Source organism: Sorghum bicolor, chromosome 10 (genome assembly GCF_000003195.3).
Source record: "Sorghum bicolor cultivar BTx623 chromosome 10, Sorghum_bicolor_NCBIv3, whole genome shotgun sequence".
Classification (NCBI taxonomy): domain Eukaryota; kingdom Viridiplantae; phylum Streptophyta; class Magnoliopsida; order Poales; family Poaceae; genus Sorghum; species Sorghum bicolor.
The window spans coordinates 61,028,769-61,045,718 of record NC_012879.2 but is presented as its reverse complement, the minus strand read 5'-3'; the positions used below and the strand labels follow the sequence as shown (position 1 = coordinate 61,045,718).

At 42.0% G+C, this 16,950-nt stretch overlaps 2 protein-coding genes across 4 annotated transcripts; one reads left to right on the top strand and one right to left on the bottom strand.

Annotated features, from left to right (window-relative positions):
* On the bottom strand, positions 346–4,583 carry LOC8069242 (tRNA dimethylallyltransferase 9). Of its 3 annotated transcripts, none has more exons than XR_002448219.1 (3): positions 4,418–4,583; positions 2,107–4,083; positions 346–602 (listed from the first exon to the last, which is right to left on the bottom strand). XR_002448219.1 is itself a non-coding variant. In XM_021448897.1 (3 exons), exon 3 carries the CDS (start codon positions 4,065–4,067, stop codon positions 2,706–2,708), a length of 1,362 nt encoding a protein of 453 aa, XP_021304572.1. In that variant the 5' UTR covers positions 4,068–4,083; positions 4,188–4,238; positions 4,418–4,543; the 3' UTR covers positions 346–2,705. The 3 variants fall into 3 exon arrangements, 2 of the variants coding, with proteins under 2 accessions (XP_021304572.1, XP_021304571.1); XM_021448897.1 differs by adding an exon at positions 4,188–4,238 and having other exon boundaries at positions 346–4,083; positions 4,418–4,543; XM_021448896.1 differs by having other exon boundaries at positions 346–4,083.
* Positions 5,452–8,633, top strand: LOC8069241 (photosystem II stability/assembly factor HCF136, chloroplastic). Its single transcript, XM_002439030.2, has 8 exons — positions 5,452–5,858; positions 6,347–6,582; positions 6,717–6,847; positions 7,207–7,339; positions 7,430–7,552; positions 7,782–7,856; positions 8,029–8,144; positions 8,294–8,633. Exons 1-8 carry the CDS (start codon positions 5,546–5,548, stop codon positions 8,358–8,360), a joined length of 1,194 nt encoding a protein of 397 aa, XP_002439075.1. The 5' UTR covers positions 5,452–5,545; the 3' UTR covers positions 8,361–8,633.

Below are 16,950 nucleotides of genomic sequence, written 5' to 3'. Positions count from 1 at the left end.
CTAAAAGAAACATTGAGGCCCTCTTTGATTTTCTTGCTAAATTTTAGCTAGCTAAAATTATTTTAGCTACTCTTAGATTACTAGTGGAGACTAAATTATTTTTAGCTTTTTTTTAGTCAATGTGTTTAGAAGTTTAGCTAATGGCTAAAATTTAGCAAGAAAACTAAACAAGGCCTTAGTTCATTTCGTCACAAACTAGTTGCGAATATATACATACATACATACGTATATAACTATATATCGTCTGCCCGGGCTGACCTCCTGCCGGCTCTTTACTTCACAAAGAAAAAGAAAATAGAGGAAAGAATAAAACAGACTGACCACAAGTAAGTCAGGTTAGGTAAGCTAGGCACCATCTTTGACCAATTAATAAGTGTACATTACAGTATTGTATTGTACAGATGAAAGGGTAATATAATGCACCGCCCGCTGTACTGTCCCAGACAGAAGACTCGCTCTTGCCTTGGGAGCTTTACCACAAAATATAACACGCGGCCTGCCTTCACTTTGACTTGATTAATTCCTCCCCGCAAGTCACAACTCTTCCTACCTGCAGTCAAACTTATTTGCCTCCACTTGCATGTTCATGCATGGCCAACTCCCTTCCCTTGCCAACAAACAACACATCAGTGGTTGCCCGGTTGATTCTAGTAGAAAAACCAGGGGACAAAAAGAAAGAAAGAAGAAAGAAAAATGTCACTGTCTATGCAGTTAGTTATTGGGATATGCATAAGAGCAGCTTCCTGGAAGGGAGGTTCATTCCTTTGTATATACAGACAGGTTCTCTTCCTTACCTGTACTAATAATGCATGCAGAATTGCAGATACAGGCATGAAGCCCTGTTAGCTGTTACTAAACTTATATGAGATGCAATAATGAACTAGTACTATGTGCATGTAATAAAATTAGTATACATGCTTCTGACTAAAAGTGCCTTCCTTCTTTCTTTTGCTCCAGTGATGCAGCCATTTCCTCTTCTTTCCTTTCCTTTTCTTTCCATAAAGGTTGGGTTGACAACTTGGCACACTACATAATTTGTGGGAATTATTATACTATCACACTGCTTTATCATGCTATAATATCTATCTAGGCTCCACCATCAAGTCTAGTTCAGGGGAATATGATTCTGACACGGTCCCATGCATCCATGCATGCATGCAATTTCAGCCTTAAACCCCAATGGATGATATGCCTTCTACACAATCGAATAACATTGTGGTACTCTGCCACTATCTCCACCAGAACTGAAAGCGGCAGATTTCTTCACTAGTTAGGTGCAGATGCAGCCACAGCCATACCATTGTCAAACTTATGCCATTCCAAATCTACCAAACCATTCATCACATTCCTGCCTAATCATAAGCCACATCAATAGTTTTTTTTCCTTCTTTATTGAAAAAAGATGCTGAAGCTCATTATGGAGTCAGTGATATGAAAACTAAAGAACTAGACAACGAAGACTTCATACATCATTTTGTACAAGCCGTTGACTTAAATTCATGCTAAATACTGTTATTATATTTTATTCAGTATACAATAAGTTTTCATACTTCGCAGCAACCTGTAGCCGGCTGCAATTTACCATTCACAACCAACACATGGTTGTCCAGTTGACTATCTGCACAGTGCACAGCATCTTCAGGTACACTTTTGATTCAAAGAAAATTATGACTCGAATTAAATATAAATTCAAAAGGAACTGTTATCAGTGTTGCTATGCTGAAAGATGTATTGGTCTTCGCAACAGAAAACTGCAAAGTTCTAAAAAGGTACTACAAACGTAACTACCATTTGTTGCCAACGTACAGGACATACAAAGGCCACACTTTCTACATGTTGTAGATATAAGAGTCAAAGGTTGTTTCACCTAATTAATTAGTTGTGCCACTACAGATCAGAACACTAAAACAAGTGTAAGCCGAGAAATGGTAAATTGGCTGGTAATGTTAGGTTGATCGATAGTGTTATGTGTATCAACTATCAAGCATACTCAAAGTGATGGCTCAACCAACCTTGTTCCTTCTACTAGCTGATGGAAAACAACCTTTCTGTTCAAATTGCAAATGACATTTGGCAGGCAAAAGATAAGAGTGCAAGGAAATATACCTGCTTAATTTGGCGCTGCATGTCTTCTGTAATAACCAGTACAGACGAAACAACCAAACTTGTACTGTCTTAGACTGCTTAACCAAGTAACCAGTATACCAGAGTACCAGACATTGGCAGACTGGAGACTCAACATCATAGGTTGACAGCAAATAATACCCCTGGCAGACAACATAAATAGTTGCAGTGCACTACAGCGTTTATGGTACAGTTCACATGGAAGTATGGTCCTCAACACATCTCAGCTTAATTCTGCATGAATCACACTTCAAGATTAAGAAATAACAAAATCAGGTACTATTATTGATGCAAATAACAAAGAGGGAGATGCCAAATAAGAAACTGCCTTATGAAAACAGGAACCAAGCTTCTCACAAAGTTCAAAAAGGGAGATGGCAAAGAAGAAACCTGACTTTTCATTATTGCGGCACTTTGAAAAGGCATTTTCACTATGATAGAAAACAGAAACAAAACCTATAAACTAAATTCCTGTGTTATTTGCGTATTGATCTAAGAAACTCCTGTCCTAATTGGTTAACACCAGAAAGCTAGACAATTTCCATGTTTGAAAAAACATGATAAGAGAGTAGAGCTAGATTTCATTGGCCCTGTGTTCTCCTGATCCAATTCAAAACGTGAGAGCAGTCATCATCCCCAAGAAACACCCTGTTCACTGAGCGATAGGTTTTGAGATCACGGCTTTTGAGCACACAACTTTCCCTTTTCATTTCAAGTGATTCAGGGACCATCCTTGCACTGCAGCCATGGTAAGCATCACAGACAAATTGAACAAGCGCCTCAAATGGTTGCGAGCCATCGACCCAGTGGTAAATCTTCTCATTGCGGAACCAGGTAAGTTGCCTCTTTGCAAAGTTCCTAGATGTCCTCTGAAACTTGGCGAGAAAGTCAAGAAACTCTTGCGGGGTGCTTTCGCCTCCGTTCTGCCTACAGTGCAGCAGGTACTCCATGGCTTGCTTGTAACCGATGGCACTAGTTGCAGAGTTAATACGTGGCTGCAAACCGATATCAAGCAACCATGAGGCTTCCGAAAGTAAGCCACCTGTGTCAGCCAGCATTTCTTCACACCTTAGATCAATTGACCGGTAAAGTTCAATGCGTGGACTTGCGAGGAAAATACAGAAGAAGTCATAATCCAGCTCCCTGGCCTCACAGTTCCCATCAGCGAAGGTGGCCTCAGTTAGGCCAGTGTCATGCTGTTCACAGAATGCATTGTACGGTAAGGCGAACGCAGAAGGAGGGGAGCCCGAGGACCTGATAATCTCAAGGCTGCGGCTCAATCTGTTCCAGTTATTGACAGACAAGCCCCGAGCTTTGGGGTCACCAGCCTGCACCACCAGCTCTACCGCTTCTTCCCACTGGCCGGTCTTCCGAAAATCAGCGAGCTCAGACCACGCAGCCAAAGTGGTGTCCATGGATGACTGTGGAACTTCCGGCTTGCCATAGATGTACCATCTCAGGTACAGCCCAGTTCCTCCTGCAACAACGGGCACGCAGCCTCTGTCAAGAACATCCTGCGTTGCCCTCCGGGCATCATGGAAGAATGCTCCAGCCGAGTAATCGTCGGACGTGTCCAGTATGTCGATCAAGTGATGCGGCACTAGGCTCATCTCCTGCGCGGATGGTTTGGCAGAGCCAACGTCAAGGCCACGGTAGACTTGCACAGAGTCCGCGCTGACGATCTCCCCTCCGAGCCTCCTGGCCACCTCCAGCGCCAGCCTGCTCTTCCCAGCACCAGTAGGACCCGAAATGACAATGACCGTGTCCTTCTTCTTTTGATGAGTTGGTGGCGGCAGAGACGAGGTGGACATCGTGGCGATCTTCTTTGCGGCACGAAAAGATGATGGAAGCCTGTGCTGTGACTGCGAGCACAGGACAGGCCAGGTCCTCCAGATGGCACGCCTCGTCACCCCCAGCTGCTGTGGCTTCATCTCGCCGGACATGATAGAGGAACGGTACCTGCCAAAGACGTAGACAGAATTTCAGGGTAGGCTACGTGATTGGCTGAGACGAAAATGCGGCAGGACACCGTTTGAAGCTCTTGCAGGCATTTCATCAAACACCTAGGTAGGACTCAGTCGAGAGCTGCCATTGGTCAGTCCCGGCCTGGAGTCCTGGATTGGTAGCCCATGGTGAGAAGCAAGGAAGCGGTGAGTGTGCATGTACAGGGTGAGGGACACATGGGTGGAATTCAAACGGAGGATGCGGACTAGTGGCTGCGGCGGCGAGTTCCGACAAGGTCGCTCTCGCGCGCTACACGGGGGGAAGGGGTGCGCGGCAGCCATCCGATTACCTTGAGCGGTTGAGCCAGCAACTTTCGGCCTCTCCTCCGTGACACCGCCGGCGTGGTGCGGCCGGCCGCCGCGCTTCCGAGTTCAGAGCACGGAGCACCCGCCGGCGCCTCTGGGGAAGGGACCTCCTATCCACTGGCATTTGGGCCACGGCCCATATTGCCCAGGAGAAATGACTCGGCCTATGAAGCCCACGGCCCACGCTACGCCGAAATACCAAAAACAAAGGCCTATATGAAGCCCACGGTACTCACAAATGAGTAGAGACAAAAACAGATCCGATATAAACAGATATTATTGATATTATATTTATTTTTATATTTATATCTGAATTTAAATTAGAATATGGATAATATGAATCATACATGATAGGATACAGTTAGATATCAACGTTATAAATATACAATTTAAGTATTTAAATACGGATACCGTATCGGATGTTCAATATTTGAACTCGGATACGAACAAATATAAAACTCTTTAAACAGATTTGGTCTCAAATATGATAAGAACATATCCGTATCATTTTCATCCATAGAAATGAGAAAGGAAAAAAAAGGTCCAAGAAAAAGTACTTAGAAATGAGAAAACCATAAAAAGCCCAAAAAATAATAATGGAGATACCGTTGTACTACTTAAAAATGAGAAAAGCATAAAAAAGCCCAAAAAATAATAATGAAGACCCAAAAAAGCATAAAAGGCCCAAAAATAATAATGAATATATACCCCAGTACTCAGAAATGAGAAAAGCATAAAAAGCCCCAAAAATAATAATTATGGAGATACCCCAATAGAGAAAAGCAAAAATAATAATAATAATAATGATACCCCACTACTCAGAAATGAGAAAAGCTATAATAATGCTAAGCGAGCGCTCGAGCTACATCCCCTTTGATGTTTAATTTTGAATTAATATTTATATATCAATATATGATAATCTTGCGTTTCATCAGTACGAGTACAGTATAGTATGCCTAACTAATCCGGCGGGCCCAGCAACTGCGGCGGCGGCGAGGCAGGATAAAGCAGCGGCCCGCCCAACCACGCCAGCCACAAAAAGCAGCGGAGGAGGCAGACCACGCCAGCCAGCGCGCCCGACTCGCCGTCGCCGCGGCCACGTCTCCCCTCCCATGGCCACCAGCTCCACAGCCACCGCCTCGCTGCACCTCCTCCTCCCGGCCTCCCGCCGCCGCCGCCACTTCGTGCCTCGGGCCGCCCACTCCGAGTCCACCCCGCCCGGCGCCGCCTCCGTCGACCGCCGCCGCTTCATTGCCCACACTGCCGCCGCGGCCGCCGTCTCGCCTCTCGTCTTGCCCCGCTGGACTCCCGCGGCGCGCGCGGACGGCGCGCCGGCGCTCTCCGAGTGGGAGCGCGTCTTCCTGCCCATTGACCCCGGCGTCGTCCTCCTCGACATCGCCTTCGTCCCCGACGACCCCTCCCATGGTATCTTCATTCTTCAACCGGATAGCGCATAGTACACATGAAATGAAATCACAATGCACATGCACAACCGCTTCCTGTTACTAATTCACTTACGCACCCAATCCAACCATTGCTGCTTCTGCCATGTCTTCAGCCTCTGCAAACCAAACACCAAGGCCGCCTCGTGTTGGTGCTAATTTGGAGCCTGAGGAAAATTAAATATTTATTTTTGTTTTTTCACCACCCACTGCTCCGGTTATGAACTCCTTCAGGCGCTCACCTTTTCAACGACAGCGCTAGCCACTAGTCGTCTGCAAGTTAACGTAGACTGGGCACGCTTTCAGGTTTCAGGAGATGTCATCTTCTAACTTGGCATCCAAATGTTGTTCTCTATTTATTTTATTTAATCTCTAGTAAAGGTTGAAGTAAGGCAAGCCTTACACATTCTGTACACATATGAATTGAATTATGAAATGTAAGGCTGGCTGACTGACACAGAGCTCATTCAGGTTTTCTCCTTGGGACAAGGCAGACAATACTGGAGACAAAAGACGGCGGTAACACCTGGTTCCCTCGCTCCATCCCTTCCGCAGAAGACGAAGATTTCAACTACAGGTTCAACTCAGTAAGCTTCAAGGGCAAAGAAGGATGGATTATCGGCAAGCCTGCAATTCTGCTGCACACTTCAGATGCTGGCGAGAGCTGGGAAAGAATACCCTTGAGTGCCCAACTTCCTGGGAACATGGTATTTTCATTTTTCGGCTAACACATACAAGATCTGGATCTCTCTCTCTCTCTCTCTCTCTCTCTCTCTCTCTCTCTCTTTGTTTGCGTTCAAACTGGAGACATAAATCGCTAATTGTTGTGAGACGGTCGCAGGTTTACATAAAAGCTACCGGGGAGCAGAGCGCAGAGATGGTTACTGATGAGGGAGCAATCTATGTTACCTCTAACCGTGGCTACAACTGGAAGGCTGCCGTGCAAGAGACTGTTTCAGCTACTCTGAACAGGTAGAAACAAGTAAAACATACTCACCCGGTTAATGCACGGACACTGAAGTGCAACCCTCTTAAAAATGTTACCTAGTTTGATGAGGCACATTAAAAAATTTTCGTGTTAAAATTATTTATAGAAGTGCATGAAATAAAATAACTGAAAGTCCTGTTTTGGCCATTCAAGGGAACAGTTAAAATGGTATAAAAGGCACCATGCCAGTCAGAGAAAATATTGTGTAGCCTCTTTTTTTTCCCCATTTGTTCTGATGATCTGTGGCTAAGGTGGTCTTTTTAGAAAAAATCAGCTGTAACTTAGTGATTAAACCATGACATTTTTGCTCTGTTTTTCCCCCTTGTTTCTGTTTGTGATGCAGAACAGTTTCAAGTGGCATTAGCGGTGCAAGTTACTACACTGGGACTTTCAACACGGTGAACCGATCGCCTGATGGACGCTATGTAGCTGTATCCAGCCGAGGAAACTTCTATTTGACCTGGGAGCCTGGGCAGGTCTGGTAGAACTACCTGATATGCATTGCTTTGTTCTGTCTGTATGGAAAGGGTCCTGAAGTTTACAGGTCTTGGTATATCTGTGTGCAGCCATTTTGGCAACCCCACAACAGGGCGGTGGCACGGAGGATTCAGAACATGGGGTGGAGAGCAGATGGTGGACTTTGGCTGCTGGTGCGCGGTGGTGGGCTCTTCCTCAGCAAAGGAACCGGGGTAAGAATAATGTGAAGTGTTTGAAGACTTGGACAAGCAGGAGTTGGCACCTTTTCTTTGTATCTTATCATCGCTTTTGTTGCAAAATGAGGAAGCAAAGCTCCCTTTAACTTTCGTCATGTGTCGCCTTGGCTAGAATAGAAACAACAGCGAGCATTTGCCTGATGTTTTTCTGTTATTTGGAGGTGGTCATGCCGACCAGGTAACAATAATTGCTTTCCATGTGTAGATAAGTGAAGATTTTGAGGAGGTGCAGGTGCAGAGCCGAGGGTTTGGCATCCTTGATGTGGGCTACCGCTCACAGGTAATTCATTGCTTAATATAGAGAAGACAAATGAAATTGCAATGCAGCTCACAATCTCTTTGCCTGAGATAGCTTTGTTACTAGTAGCAAATAGCTGCAATGCACGATCGATGAAACTGAATGGCTTGATGGTACTGTGAACCAATTCGAAATCGAATTCTATGCACTGCAGGAGGAGGCCTGGGCTGCTGGTGGCAGTGGCGTGCTGCTGAAGACCACAAACGGAGGGAAGAACTGGGTGCGCGACAAGGCTGCCGACAACATCGCCGCCAACCTGTACTCCGTCAAGTAAGGAACCAAGCACTGTCTATCTCATGGATCGATCCATAGATATGTGCATCCACAGCTGCTGCCATCTTGTCAACTTTTCATCAATATATATAGGTGCTTGTTTGTCAGAAACATTTTGTAATGTGATGCTGTTTGTGATGGCACAGATTCCTTGATGACAGCAAAGGCTTCGTGCTGGGCAATGACGGCGTGTTGCTTCGATATCTTGGCTGAAAGAGTGCTGGAAGATCGGTTTCAGTGATCGTATGTAACCCCTTTTTGTATTGTACGTGACGTAACGAAGGTATATTATGGAGATACATACAATTGTTCGATTTATACAGCATATATATGTGTATGTGTACAACGGCATCTACTGCTACTCCTACTGTAAAAGACTGCTGACTGTGCTTGCATTCTCTCTTCCGGAACGCAAATGAGTGTAAAGATGTGCTGCTTGCTTGGAACTTCGAAACCAACCGTGTATATACTACTACTGTATCTGTATATGATAGCCTTGTTCGTTTGTTCTCGTAATAAATTAGCCAACAGTACTTTCTGTCATAGCTTATCAGCCAAATAAACAAGGCGGATGCCTCCTGTTCCGAACAACCCTCAAACCAAGAGCAAGCAGAAATACCTTTAGCATTTTGTTAGTTGAGCCAGACCGAGTAGAAGAAAACTCGGAAACTAGGCTTCAAATTTTGCCCATTATGTCAATGGGTATAGTCAAGTCAAGCCTAGTGTTTTTGGACCAGAGTCGAGCCTGGATAAGTCCGTGACTATTTTTTCAGTAGAAAAAATAAACTAGTTCTTACCAGCTCCAGCCCAGCTTGATTTTTCCTAGCGTGGTTTCATCGTCTAAGCTCAGGCATGGGCTGCCATCGCGACTCAAACCATGATCAAAGAGGGTGAATACCAACTACTTCTTCAATACTTGTAAAGAACGTTGTTTAGGATATTGAAAAAGTGTACTGGCAGTAACCCCCACGGCCTCACCCCTAGCAAACGATTATACTGGCATCAACAGATCTACTAGAGATGTAGTTATCGAGAAAAGAAACAGATCTACAAATGTGCCACTTACACGTGGGACCAAAGCATGTGACGTGAGCCAAGGGGTTCACGGCGCAATGGCAAATACTGGGTGCGGCATTTTATTCTTGATTTATTCTAGGATTTTCCGACGCTATGCATTAAGTGGTAGGCGACGTGCCCGTCGACAGCGAGGCGCCTGTGGTGACTTCGTGAACTTTAAGATTTGTTGGCTCAGTCCTTCGAAGGTGCTTATAGGGGTAGGATTTGCGTATGTATGTTTATAAGGGTGAGTGTGCGTACGTGTTGGGTGTCTGCGTTGTACTGTGTAATCTCAAAAAAAAAAGCATGTGACGTGATGAAACAGTGTGCGTGGCGGGTGCAGCCGCCCAGTGCACCACGTGTCCCCCCATGGATATTAAGTACTATACCTATTGTCTGTTAGTCTCTCTACGTGGCGTGTACATATTCAGAAGTGCTACCTCCGTCCACGATTATATTAAAAAAGAATATTTTTATAATGGTTGAAGAGACGATAAAAAGTAATTGGTGTGTTTACGACCGGTGGACCCAGAACATGAAAAACGATGAGAGTAAGGGTCTGTTTGGTTCCCCTTACTAAATTTTAGCTAGCTAAAATTATTTTAGCTACTCTTGGATGACTAATGGAACTAAACTATTTAAGCTCTTTTTAGTCAATGTGTTTGGAACTTTAACTACTAAAGTGACTAAAGTTTAACTAGCTAAAATTTAGTAAGGGAAACCAAACAAGGCCTAAGACGATGGAAGGTGATAGGTGTGTCTATGGTCGATGGGCTATATACATCACGTCGCCTCTCATCGTCTCCGAAATTGAGAGGATTAGGACTCCAAATAGAAGAGTGGTAATTTCTTTTTTGCAGTTATTTTTTTTAATAAAGGGTAAAAGGGTGAATGCACAATTGTAAAAGGAGTAGTATAGTTGGGATGTATAATTGAAGTAATATAGTCTGTTGAGATTCTAATTAGATTACCATTTTATTTTATAGGGTTCATCTAGGCCACTGAATCCTCTGCTGCCGCCTTGCTCCTGATGGCATCGAGGCCACCACATCCTCCTCTTCTGCTGCCTAGCTCCCGCTGGCGCTCCTGACCTCACACGAGGACATCCAGGTCATCGTTGTCAAGGCTACCAAGTTGCTCGCAAGGAGGGAGAGTTGGATCCGGCAACGCGATCTACATGAAGAAGTCGACGGCGGCCGTGGTTCGTCAGGGGTGGGGGAGGGGGCAGCGGCGAGATAGGATTGGGGATTGAGAGGATCTTGTACAATGACGTTATTACCCTTCCACGAATTAAATCAAGAAAAATGATATTTAGCGGAGGCAATGGGAAGCGATTGGAAGCGATTCCAACTATTGTAAAAGGTCATATTATTTTCTATATATTTGGTTAAATTTAAACTAGTTTGATCATGAAATTCATAATTATATTCTTTTATAGATGAAGTGAGTATACCTAATTATAATATATGTACTCATATAAAAATTTATATTATAGTACTAGCATGTATTTACTACAGTAGACAAGAATTTGTTCCAAATTTTTTTTACAACTAACATTTCATTCATATCACCAGCACAAAGCTGCTAGCAACCAGACATAGTGCATGTTTATAAAATTCAAAGCCTGAAACAGAGGGCACTGAGAAGAGAAGTGTGAGCTCCATGGAGCATTCAACCAAATATGGCTGATGAACTGTTTATGCTACTAGAAGGACTTGTCTAGTTAAAGAATCAGCAGCTAGGTTCACTGATCCATTGATCTTGTACAAATAGGAAAGAGTAGAGTCAATACAATTATTAAATTTTTATGTGTCTAGATTGCTATGATCTAAAGAAGAGAGGAAGTCCACCAACAGGCTACTATCGGTTAGGAAGGAAACCTATGTACACCTCATGTTTGCAGCCATCCTTGCGTCCAGAGCAAGCACTTTGGCCTTAGGCATGATGATGACGACACGTCCTTCATGATCGCTTTGATGTATAGTGTGTTAGGTGGATATACCTGCATGATGACAAGCGTAATATGTAAACCAGCCTCTCAGAGGTTTTGTCCAGGTGGGTGATGAAGGCATCAGTATAGCAGATGATGCCTGCGAAGAGGCCCGACATCTGTTGAAATTGCGTGCTTGTATATGCATTTGTAGAATTTATACTTTGATTGGGAATTAGTTGTTGCTGATGCTGGTGTCGGTTTGTCCCTACTAGTAGAATAGCCCCATATGGGTATTACCTTTATCTCTGCCTATTGTTATCTCATTTAGACCTGCAAGTGAATGTTAGAGTGAGCAACAGCCGCCTCTTGGATCCGTCAAGAGGTTCAAGTCTTTTTCTGAAACCTATGATAATTTCTTGCCTTCTATATATACCATAGAATGAATAGAGATTGACATAATCCTCACTGGGGTTAGGGGTGAGGAGGGTAGGGAGAGTAGCTTCCACACCGTCGTGTTCAGGAGGTATTTAGGCAATTGGCATTGGAAAAATAGATAGAAATCATTTTTTAATAGCACCATAGTATGAGCAGTGTTGATTAATGTCTACCGATTACCTACGTGCTCTCTTACCAGAAGCCAGAGCGAATATGATTAGTCTCTAAACGACGTTTGGCTGAAAAATTGTGATAGAAAATACTGTTAAATAATTTTTTTAATAAAAAAAATATTGTTGAATAACTAAAATATTGAGCTGATAAACTCAAATAAACAGACTCAAAGGTTACGAGGAGAGAAGAGAAGTGGAGGAGGAGCATCATCAGCTGCTATGGTGCCTTCGAAACAGTAGAATGGCAAGAAATATTCGTGTACTACACGGTGATGAGGTGAGGCCAGGCCAGGCAGCCACGTCACGTCTTCCCTTTGCTCGGAGCATCCCTTTCCCCGGTCGGTTTGCTGCTCAGCCTCTACTCGTGCAACCATTTGCTACACGTACACGCTCTTGGTTCCATATATATGCTTGTTTAGTTCCCCTTTTATCTATAAAAAAAATCTAGGTTTTGGTTATTATTTTACGTAATGAAACTAAACATCATGTAACTTTTTTAGCAAAAAATAATTATTCTTTATTTTGAATTTTGACCTTAAGATGTCAAAAAACAAAAGCACCTGAGAGGCCGTGGCCACCCCCACCAGCATTGGGAAAAAATTATTATTTTAGATAGAACTAAACATACCTATAAAAAAATTAAAATTTATATTTTATCATTTCCAAAATACTTGACATCTTGTATTTTATATTCCATGAGAAACTAAATACACCTTAGCTAGCAGCTGCATGGCACGGTCATGTTTGTCAAAACCATCAAGAAAAATGTTGTATATGAAAACTACACAAACGAAGAAAATGTACAGTCAAAATAAATTGATCTAGTCTGGCTTCAGTATTTCAGTACAAATGGAAAAAAACACACTATACAGAGCCAAAAAAAAACAATTGGCTTCAAGTTTTCGCTTATTTTGGTTGTAAACAACTCATAAACCGCACACATCCCTAGAAGCAACCATATCATTCTTGAATAGCATCACAACTTCTGCAAGAACAATTTGCAGGTTTCCTACTCGATGGGGAGTTTTATAGCGGTGTTTTCAAGACTATCATTTCATATAAAACCAAATGAAACTTTGATGAAACACTTATTTTTAATGGAGAGTTTCATTCTATAGTTTTATAGGCATTTAATTCTAAAACTTATAAGTTATAAGAGAGTTGGTAATCGTGCTAAGAGGGCTTCATCTAGATAAAACACATTTCTTCTGTCTCTTATTAAATACACTGACATGTCATAAAAAATGTCTATGCGACAATCTATTTAATTTGAATGAAACTTCTATGAAACTTATATTGAGACGAGCCTAAAAAAACTAATTAAATATCATTATATTTGTCAAGAACGTTTTAAAGATACGATCTCCGTCCTAAAATATATAAATCAATCCCTAAATCAAATTATTATTATTCTAAATCAATCCGAATCTACCAGTCATTTAGCGGTGTTTTTCTCTCACAATATTTTCTGTCATGGTTTATCAGCCAAACGAAAAAATAAGTATATACTATAATAAATATATCCCATGGTAGTGATAGTAATTTTGTGTTATAAATATTATAACTCTTTTTCTATAAATTTACTTAAATTTAAAGCTGTTTAACTTAAAATAACTTTACAAATTGACTTATTTTGTAGCCGAGAGAGTATTCATAGAATTACTGCTCCCTAGGTTCCAACCACTATATTTCAAGTAAACAAAACTAGTACTAGAACATGGAAACCATCGGGAAGGCAGAAAATGACACATTAGTTGAGGAGCTAATAGAGAATCCTTCAGCAAGAGACATGCTCTAGGCCTTATTTACTTAAAAAAAATTTGCAAAATAGAAATAGTAGCACTTTCATTTGTATTTGACAAATATTATTCAATTATAGATTAACTAGGCTCAAAAAATTCGTCTCGTAAATTCTGACCAAACTGTGCAATTAGTTTTTATTTTTATCTATATTTAATACTCCATACATACGTCTAAAGATTCGATGTGACGGAGAATCTGAAAAATTATGCAAAATTTTGAGAACTAAACAAGGCCTAGTAAAAATCTAGATTCCGCTGCGAAATCCAAGAAAAAAAATGTCTCGTTAGGCACCCTAAATGGTACTCCCTCTATGCTAAAAAATAATGTCATTTTGAATAGCAAAACGGTCTCCAAAATATAAGTTTAATATCTTATTTTATAAAAATATTTATCAAAAAGTAAAACATGTATATTTTTATGAAAATATTTTCAAAACAAATATATTCATATAAACTTAAAAATTATTCATGATATATATTTTCAATGTTTCATCCAAATCTTATAGTACGAATGGAGTATAAGCTAGTTAGTACTATGTATGGCTACGGGGCGGGTTCAGATCGGATGAAGTCTTTGTGCACCCGAATCCGAAACCCGAAATCAAAACCTGAAACCGCACCGAACACCGATTCGGATGGTAACTGATCCCTAAAACCAAACTCACGGATACCCGAAACCCGAATAGATACCCGAAACCCGCTTTTCTGTGGCAAAATAGTAATAGCAATAAGGACTTTTTATAAACATATAATGATGTATATACACACATATTTACAATAAAGCCCAAGTTTAGTTTTGGAAATTAATGACACCAAGTTGCTAATGTCTTTTATGTTTAAGTGGTTTAAGTTAAGGATAGCAACACATGTGATGAAGGAGCAATATGACATGGAATGGTAGACACATGATCACAAAGAGATGAAGCGTGAAGTGGAGATCATGGTGATGGACAAGGAGTAAAGTGATCAAGACAAAGGTATAAACATAGAGTTTTGCTTTTGTCGGTCTAAGATGAGTAGAGAAGTGATTGACCGAATTTAAGATAGATAGCCAACTAGTAAGAGGGGAAATCACGGTTATCTCTCGGTTCAAGTGCTACTAGGTCTGCATCTTGAGTATATGCATTAGGATCTAGTAAAGAGCTAACCTAACTCCTTTAAAGAAAATGTTTGTGAAATACTAACACGCATGCACAATGGTGGTGTACACTTGGTGGTGTTGGCACCTTTGCAAAGGATTCTTAGGATAGAGAAGGGTTTGGGTTCCTCTCTCCCTCCTGTCGAGCTTGAGAGAAGGGATTCAACGCTTTTGAGAAAATATAATACATATTTTCTATTGCGTCAGAGAAAAGTTTTGAAAAAGTCATGCGAGTTCGTCAGACGCTGGGTCTGACAGCGTCGAACGCTGAGCCTGCGTCCGATACATTCAGTGCAGTGAGGCAAAGTTCATTTATGCGTTAGAGCATCTGACGCTCAGGCAGCATCCAACGTTTGCACTGTAGCGGGTGACGTCAGCACAGTGCGAGCAAGTGTTTCAGGCAGTACATGTTGGATGCTGGAGTGTGTCTGATGTGTGTTCGTCGGACGCGTTTGGTGCAAACTCAGAGGTTTTCAAACCTCTCTAAGTAACGTTCGGTGTGAGCAGGCCGCATTCGGTGCATAGGGTCTGCACATTTCCTTCGAAGCGTTAAGTTTCCATTGACTGTTAGCGATTAACGGTCCACGTTAAAAGAGGAACACGTGGCAACAATCTAACACACGAGGCAAGCGAGCGTCGGACGCTCGACCGCATCCAATGATGTGGCGTTGGAGTGTCCGATGCCCCCGCGGAAAGCCCTAACGACTAGCTGTCGGGCTGATCTCTTTAAATAGAAGGTGGTCAGCTTTGGGGGCTTTCCTCTTGCACTTCTGAACACTTGAGACATACTTTGAACTAGAGACCACTCCCTCCACTCATCTTTTTACTTGATTACTAATTCTAGTGAGATTCAAGAGCATTGCATTGAGAACACTCTCTCCACCCAACACCCTAGATGGCTTGGAGCAGCGGAGGCGTTGAGCTCGTGATTGGAGATTGTTTCGAGCCTCACCAAGTGATTTGTGAGGGGTTCTTGAGCTTTCCCCGCAAGAGATCACAATTGGCTACTCTAGTAAATTGCTCGTGACTTGGAGGATCCCCATCTTGTGAGTGGATGTGTGATACCCACTGAGGGTTTGACTTTGAATTATCAATTAGCTCGTGATCCATCAAGTGGGTGTATCGCCACAATGAAGACTAGCTTGCCGGGAAGTAAGTGAACCTCGGTAAAAAATCTTGTGTCATCTCTTGCTGAGGATTTCATATTGTGTATGCTATTGTGATTGATTCGTGGATATATCTCTACTTTTCAACGTCAGTATAAGAATTTTCACTCACTCCTTACTTACTTGCTTACTTTGCTTAGTTGTGTAGCTCTTGTCATGTCTTATTGTGGTGGTTTAGTGTTTAGGCTTTTACTAGATTTGTGTAGGTAGCTTGCATAGCTTAGTGTGTTAGAGCTATCATTTGTTTTACTAACCAATTTGTCTAGTTAAGTTTGTAGAAAATTTAAATAAACTATTTACTTCCCTCTAGCTATTTGGACGTTACACGGTCCGCTGACCATCATGTTGATCCGTATTTGGGCCAGATCAAAATAACATGCTTCGTGCCAGATAGTTATGCCTCGCGCTGCATGAACATTTATAAGCACTATAGAGGAACCACAACATTAGGCGGCAATTTTGTAGAAGTACATCTAGCTTGGTCCCTTTTACCTTTGAGATTTGCAACTTTGAAAAAACCATGACACAGGCTTTTTACATGGCCAGTCCCATTCCAACTTTGCCATGACACATCTAATCACATCTGTACACCACGCAAATAATCTGATGGGCTGATGCGCGTTGTGCTAGGAGAGTTGGAACATCCTATCATGTGTCCACGCACGGCCATTAGGAGCAGAGCAAGCCTAGTGCAGTTTCTGAACCACATGATGGCTAGAAGGATGTAGTTTCCACGGTAAAATAAAAAAGATGGAGACTATGGTGGTGTAATAGGTTTCATTCCATGCGTAATCACGCGTCTGTCATGTGTGTTCCTATAAAACTTACTCTATTCGATGCCAATTCATTTAATTTTAACCTTTTCAGATGCATAGGTTTCATTATTATATATGTATCCATAATCTATGTCCGAGGTGTATAGCAAAAAATATATATTAGAAGAATAATAATAAAAGTATAACTTGAAATACATGAGTAGTAATTAAAAATATAAACCATTATGAAGAATTTCTTAGTTTTAGTTGATGAATTGTTGTATGAAATATAAGGGCATATGATCTAGCTTTTTCTTGTTTGTTTGGCTATCATACATGTGATCG